General features: G+C 34.8%; 1 protein-coding gene across 1 annotated transcript in view; it reads left to right on the top strand.

Moving 5' to 3' along the window:
- The window catches only part of TRMT5 (tRNA methyltransferase 5), a 10,425-nt gene extending 2,964 nt beyond the window's left edge, over positions 1–7,461 (top strand). Inside the window, exons 3-5 of the mRNA XM_077769436.1 lie at positions 1,505–1,629; positions 5,593–6,247; positions 6,595–7,461. Of these exons, the coding sequence (XP_077625562.1) occupies positions 1,505–1,629; positions 5,593–6,247; positions 6,595–6,680 (866 nt within the window). The 3' untranslated portion in view covers positions 6,681–7,461. The remainder of the gene's footprint in view (positions 1–1,504; positions 1,630–5,592; positions 6,248–6,594) is intronic.
- The last annotated feature ends 372 nt before the right edge of the window (positions 7,462–7,833 follow it).

Below are 7,833 nucleotides of genomic sequence, written 5' to 3'. Positions count from 1 at the left end.
AAAGAATAGAATAGAATAGAATAGAATAGAATAGAATAGAATAGAATAGAATAGAATAGAAAGGAAAACAAATATAGTTCTCAGTATTTTCCGTGATTAGGATTTGAGAAATATGCTATTATGCATTTCCTTTGTTTTTATTGATGAAAGGGGGCTGATAATGCATAATGATAATATGATAAATAATTAAGCAGATCTTTATAATTATGCCTGGGTACAAATGTCAAAGATAAGCTTTCCTCTGTATGAGTATCACCTGTCAGAACTCAAAACATCCCTTTTGGCGTCCCTATTTTATTCAGGGGCCCCCCCTGGATTAAAAGTGAAGCATTTTCACACAGCAGTGATTTTAAAGCTTTTGCTATAGACTTTCAGATTTGGTTTTTTAAATTTCATTCCTCATTTCAAACTATTGTACCTTAAAAATTGAGTTCTGATACCTGAAGCAGAACAGGATAAGAACAGTGATTCGCTAGTCATATTCAAAATCAGGTGTCCAATTATCAAAAAGAAATTGGGCAAATTCTATATCAGCGTGTTTGTATTATTGACAACTTTTTACCACCTTATAAATCAAGTTATCTTTCTTTATGCAATGACATGACCTACAGATTCTTACAATTTTTTTAAGTGTTAACAAAAAAGTAGACTTTAAGTAAAGGGTATCAATATACCATTTCTGGTATATTTTATTATCTTTTTCTGCTCTGGCAAATATTTGACAAAAAGAACAATTTAAGTAAATGAACATTTTACTTAGATAAGACTCTAAAGAATATGTTTCTTTTATTTGTAAACTTATTTTACTGGTACGTATATCCAAAGTGGAGGCATCTATTTCAAGTACACAGTAAGGCAGACATTTGATTAGGCCAGTGGGAACAGGCTGGTGATTTCTGACATCACTTGTTCCCATGGTCCTTACACTTATTCTTTCTGTTCTTTACCTTATGGTCTACTTTTTTACTTACTGTTGTGTATTGAGATTTAATTTAAAAAAACATGGAAAAATATTAGACCCAAACTCCTCAAAAATTTTTGTTTGAAAATGTACCCATAAAGGGTGCCTGGGTGGCTCAGTCGGTTAAGTGTCTGCCTCCTGATTTCTGCTCAAGTCATGATCTCACAGTTCATGAGTCTGAGCCCTGCCTCACTGTTCATGAGCTTGAGTTAGTGCAGAGCCTGCTTGGGATTCTCTCTCCGTCTCTCTCTGCCTCTCCACTGCTCATGTGCACACTAGCGCACTCCTTCTCTCTCTCTCTCAAAATAAATAAATAAAAACTTTAAAATATACCCATATGCTTTTTTGTGTGTGTGTTTGTATTAGAGGCTGGTAGACATTAATTAATTTTGCTAATCTGAATTTTTAGAATTGCATGCCATGATATACACACCAGCTGCAATTTTTGTCTATAAACCAAAAGAAATACAGTTTATTTTCATTTCATATTTTCAGTTTTATTTTGCAACCGATTGGCAATATTTATGAATTCTTATCTTTCAGGTCAAGTTATGATTGACAAAAATCCAGGAATCACCTCAGCAGTAAATAAAATCAATAACATTGATAATACATACCGAAATTTCCAAATGGAAGTACTGTCTGGAGAGGAGAACATGATGACCAAGGTATGGAATATTTTATTGTCTCCTAGGTACAAATTATATCAGGATTAATGTTTTGAATCAGAGTAGATGTCAAAGACTAAAACTATTTATAATAACCCAATATTGATGTGTATGTGAGAATGTGAGCATTTATGTATCCCTTTGATGGAGGTGCAAATTTGATACAAGTATTCAGGAAGAATATATGGTAATATATTACCATGAATAGGTACATCCTTTGACCTAGCATTCCATTAACAGGAAGTTATCTCAAGGATATAATTGGAGAAAATTGTAGTGATGTATGTACTAGGTTCTACAAAGGAATAGAAACAACCTAAATGTTCATCAGAGAATTGATTAATTCTGGCATTACAACACAATGGGATACTCCATCTAACGATTACTGAGCTCCACACTTACTAAATTGCCCGTTGATAGAGTAAGTGACAAAAAAGGTAGTTGTAGACTAGTATATATATACATAGCTCCATTTTAACTAAATATCTATGTAAATATGCACATATATCAGAATGTTAACAGTGGGCATATTTTTGTTTGATATAGTAGTTACCAGTGACCTTTGTTCTCATCTTTATACTCTTCTACAGAGCACATATTTCTTTTACAAGAAAAACAAATCTATTTCAAAGAAAAAATATTTTTATTATGTAGGAACAGATTCCTGGGATAAACCACTTTCTCATCCTCTACCTACAAAATCCTCTGAAGTCCTGGATAATATAAACATTTTTGAGCCAAAAGTCTTAGATAATTATATGTTAACATTATGTGAAGTTTTGTATACAAGCTAGGAAATCCGTTAACTTCTCTCCATAACTTGACAAAAATTTTAATAACGAATTCTACTCTTAAGATATTAGATAATCTTTTTTTGTTTCAAGTTTTTATTTAAATTCTAGTTAGTTAACAAATAGGGTTATATTGGTTTGAGGTATTGAATTTAGTGATTCATCACTTACACATAACAGCCAGTGCTCATCCCAACGAGTGCCCTCCTTAATGCCCATCACCCATTTAGCCCATCTCCCATCCAAAAACCCTTGGTTCTCTATAGTTAAGAGTTTCTTAAAGTTTGCTTCCTGCTCTTTTTTTGCCTACCCATATGTTCATCTGTTTTGTTTCCTAAATTCTACATAAGTGAAATCATATGGTATTTGTCTTTCTCTGACTGACTTCTTTCTTTTAAATAGGACTTTATAAAATCCAGAAGAGAATTTATGCAAATTAATTATTTTTTAAGATTCTGGGCCACATAGATTTAGGTGAATATTTTAAGTATAATATTATTTCTCCATAATTTAATTGTAGTAGAATATTAAAACACCATTTACTACATACTTACTATTAAGCCTAAGCTAATGTTTTAAATATAAGAAATCCTAAGAAGCCCATAAGATAATGGTGGTTGTTTTGTTTTGTTTGAAATTTGTTTATTGTTTAATTTACATCCAAGTCAGCATACAGTGCAACAATTTCAGGCGTAGGTTCCTTAATGGCCCTGACCCATTTAGCCCATCCCCCTCCCACAACCCCTCCAGTAACCCTCTGTGTGTTCTTCATATTTAAGAGTCTCTTATGTTTTTGCTCCCCTCCCTGCTTTTGTATTATTTTTGCTTCCCTTCCCTTATGTTCATCTGTTTGGTATCTTAAAGTCCTCATATGAGTGAGATCATATGATATTGGTCTTTCTCTGACTAATTTCGCTTAGCATAATACCCTCTAGTTCCTTCCACGTAGTTGGAAGTGACAAGATTTCATTCTTTTTGATTGCCGAGTAATACTCCGTTGTATAGGTATACCACATCTTTTTTATCCATTCATCTGTCTATGGACATTTGGGCTCTTGCCAAACTTTGGCTATTGTCGATATTGCTACTATAAACATTGGGGTACATGTACCCCTTCGAAAGAGCACATCTGTATCCCTTGGGTAAATATAATGGTGGTGTTTTTTAATATTCTTTTTATGCAACTGAAGTAACAAGAATGACTGAGCTGGGTTTTTGGAGCCAGGCTTCTGACTCCAGAGTGCATGCATGGTCTTTCCCTGTATAACCTCCATGGTCTTCTGCTTATGTGTATTGTGTGGGATCTGATCTGGCAAGTAAGATTTGAATGTGAATCCTCTGCTGGTGTCCATGCTTATCTCAGCGTACCCTGATTGAGTGCTGTGTGTTCTTCATTTGGTAGCACCCGTTAGGGTAGCAGGTAGCTTCCTTCTCAGATCTAAAAGTTCTCAGAAACTTCTGTGATTTTTTAAATGGCTTCTGATTGATTTCTTTAGTCATCTGAAGTTTGTTCTTAGGATATATTTTATACTTAACATTTATACCATAAAATAAATATAAAAACTCACTCAGTATAATTTCTTTGCCACAAACAGAATTACATTTAACTTTAGGAGCTCATGCAACATAAGTACTCTGTGTCTATTGTGAGTAAAAAGATTGCTGAGAGTGAGTCGGGCTGAAAGTAATGCTAACTGAGTGCATTAGGTTCAAGGACAGTTTGTGTAAAACCAGAAGGATACTTAAAATCTAAGTTATTTAAACTAGTACTATGCTTCACATTAAAAAGGGGGAGTAGAAGGGATATTTCAGGAAAAGCATCCCAAGACATATTCAGACTTCGCAGGTTATAGATCTAGAGAGTTTTAGTTGGCAGAATAATGAAGAAACATTTCCAGCTCTGGAGCCTTAAATGGCCAGAGCATCTGATGTGGTTGGGAGGAAAAACTACTTACACAAGTTTGAAGGCAGAATATTCCATGAAGGCAGAATATAGAAGATGTATCTCTATCAGATTTGTAGAACTTAGGAAATTTTCTGGCCTTTTGATTCTTCATCCGTTAAAATAAGGGGCTTAAAGTGATGGCTGAGGTCACATGCCATGACTGTATTTTTAGTTTTATTTTCTGTTTTCTTTCATGTTTATAATAGTTCCAAAAAAAAAAAAGCACACAGTCTTAAATTTTTTTTTTTTTTTTACAAATAGTTTATTTCTTAAATTTTAAATTTGTTCAAGACTTAGCTTCGCCAAATATATTTAGTTTAATCCATGAAAACTCAAATTGGGAAAAGAGAAAATAGGGGAATGATTTGTTCTGTACACTGGCTGTAGTTTGTAGACATGAAATTCGTAAAGTCCAAGTAACTGTCTAAAAACATAGAAAAAGACCTCGAAACCCAGTGTGTACATGGCACGTCTTTTTTTCCAAGATTTTAAAAATAATTTTTTTATTTATTTCAAGAGAGAGGATGCACACACAAGCCGGGGAAGGGAAGAGAGAGAGGGAGGAGGAGAATTCCAAGCAGGCTTCACGTTGCCAGTGCAGAGCCTAGCGTGGGCTAGGCTCAATCATAGGGGAATCATTTGTTCTGTATACTGGCTATAATTTGTAGACGTGAAATTTGTTCATGGTTCAATCTCATGAACCATGAGATCATAACCTGAGCTGAGATCAAGAGTTGGATGCTTAACTGAACCACACAGGTGCCCTGGGACAAGACACATCTGTCATGCCTCCCTCTTACAAACTGAAAACTAAGGAGGATTGTTTGCTGAGTGGAAGTGCTGTCTGCAACTTTAGCTAGTCATCATGAAGATATGTTTTGTGTTGTTTCAAATTATAGGTTTATTTCCCTGTCAGGTGACAAAATAAGAGTATGATTAAGCCAGTCAGTTGGTCTGTCTAAAAAAAAATGCCTCATGTGATTTGGGAACCACTTTATCACCCCGTAGAATGAGATAGAGAATCATTTGACTTTAAAGAGATGACTTTTCTTAGGTCAAAGTCTAATGCAGGTTGTTAATTGGCTTCAAGAATAGCATAAACACCAGAATTCTAATTAAAATGCACTGTTATTTGCTCTTAATTTAAATGTGTGGGTATACTCATCCAGTTTCCATGGTTGGAATTTAAGACTAAACAGGTTAACCAAGGAATAATGTCTTTTTCAGGTTCGAGAAAATGGCTACACATATGAATTTGATTTTTCGAAAGTCTATTGGAATCCTCGTCTCTCTACAGAACACAGTCGCATCACAGAACTTCTGAAACCTGGAGATGTGCTGTTTGATGTTTTTGCTGGGGTTGGGCCTTTTGCCATTCCAGTAGCAAAGAAAAATTGTACTGTATTTGCTAATGATCTCAATCCTGAATCTCATAAATGGCTATTGCACAATTGTAAATTAAATAAAGTGGACCAAAAGGTGAAAGTCTTTAACTTGGATGGGAAAGACTTCCTTCAAGGACCAGTCAGAGAAGAGTTAATGCAGCAGCTGGGACCACTGTCAAAAGAAAGAAAACACTCTGTGCACATTGTCATGAACTTGCCAGCAAAGGCTATTGAATTTCTCAGTGTCTTCAAATTGCTATTAGATGGGCCGCCATGTGGCATTGAACTCCTTCCCATAGTGCACTGTTACAGCTTTTCCAAAGACCCTAATCCTGCTAAAGATGTTCAGCAGCGAGCTGGGGCTGTGTTAGGCATTTCCTTGGAGGCATGCAGTTCAATTCACCTAGTAAGAAATGTAGCCCCGAACAAGGAAATGTTATGTATCACCTTTCGGATTCCTTCTGCTGTGCTCTACAAGGACCAGACCCTAACTCTAGGTGAGCAATTTCTGGGAAATAAAATATAAACTATAATACCTTTCATGTAGCTTTAATATACATTATATTTGGAAATAGGTTAAACTAATTCTAGTTAGATACTTCAGTTCAATATTCCTTGACACTCAATTGTGACTGGTTTCTCCCAATTCTACAAATGTTAGTATGACATACACACTGTTCAATCTAGTAGAAGGTTATTTCATTAAAATAATCTGCAGGCATATTACTATTTCATGTATAAGTTGAGTATTAAAAATCTTTAAAATGCCATATTATTTGCTTTTTAAAGGTATTTTCTAATGTTAAGTATCTTACCTAAAACAGGTTTTTTGGCTTTGTTACAGAGAATCAGGACGACCCACCTCTTAAACGCCAGAAGACAGAGAAAGTCTTTTCAGAAGAAAAAACTCAAATTGCTTCAGTCACATAATTGGAAAGGTTTTCTCCATCTGCCCACTAGACCTTTATGTAATGAAAAAAAGTTTGTATGATTTCATACAATTTTAGCATTCATTTTAGTATTGACCACTTATATTTTACCCTTGCTAAGTTGATTATCAAATTAAAATTTAAATGAAGTAAGTCTATTTTATTTAAGTTATAATCATAATCTTATAATCTAAATTATATCTAATTTTGCATTAGATAAATATATTTAAAAATTGATTATCTCCTGGGAAAATAGTTTTTGGAGGTGGGATAATTGCCTTCTAACTAAGAAAGCACTATTTTCACTTTGCAGTGATCCTCAGTTGAAGGGTGTGCCTAAATTTTATAAGTACCCCTAAACTGTCACTGTATAAGTAATTAAAAATGAAATTATTGGAGCGCCTGGGTGGCTCAGTCGGTTGGGCGTCCGACTTCGGCTCGGGTCATGATCTCAGTTCATGGGTTCGAGCCCTGCGTCGGGCTCTGTGCTGACAGCTAGCTCAGAGCCTGGAGCCTGCTTCTGATTCTGGTCTCCCTCTCTCTCTCTGACCCTCCCCTGCTCTCGCTGTCTCTCTCTCTCAGAAATAAACATTAAAAAAATTTAAAAAATAAAATGAAATTATTTAGATCAGGGATGGTAAACTATACCTGACAAGCCAAAGCTAGCCTACCACCTGTTTTGTATGGCAAATAAATGATCTGAGCATGGTTCTTACACTAATGGTTGAAAAAGAATTCTAAAAATCTTGTGATATGAAAATTATATGAAATTTGAATTTCAGTGTCCATAAATACAGTTTTATTGGAACACACCCTGCTTGTATGTTTACATGTTGTCTGTGGCAGCTTTTATGGGATAAAAGCAGTGTTGAGTTGTTAAAACACGGACAGGAAGTGATTCTTAGCGCTTCTTGCTGTTCAGCACACTACAAATCACAGTGACATTGGTTGTAACTCAACAGCATTTTGAATGTCATGTAAATCACCAAAGTATAATACATTATTATTATTATTATTACCAGGGTATAGCCCATCATTTCAGAACAAGAAAATTGGACTTCTAATGTGCTTTGAAGGCACGCGGAGAGTCCATTATTTTGATAATGAACTAGATAACAATTTAACTTAAGCTAAAATACATTGACGTAATCAAT

The sequence above is a fragment of the Crocuta crocuta genome, unplaced genomic scaffold (assembly GCF_008692635.1).
Source record: "Crocuta crocuta isolate KB4526 unplaced genomic scaffold, BGI_CrCroc_1.0 scaffold10, whole genome shotgun sequence".
Taxonomy (NCBI): Eukaryota; Metazoa; Chordata; class Mammalia; order Carnivora; family Hyaenidae; genus Crocuta; species Crocuta crocuta.
The sequence above is the reverse complement of the archived record's forward strand: the minus strand, read 5'-3'. Positions and strand labels throughout refer to the sequence as shown.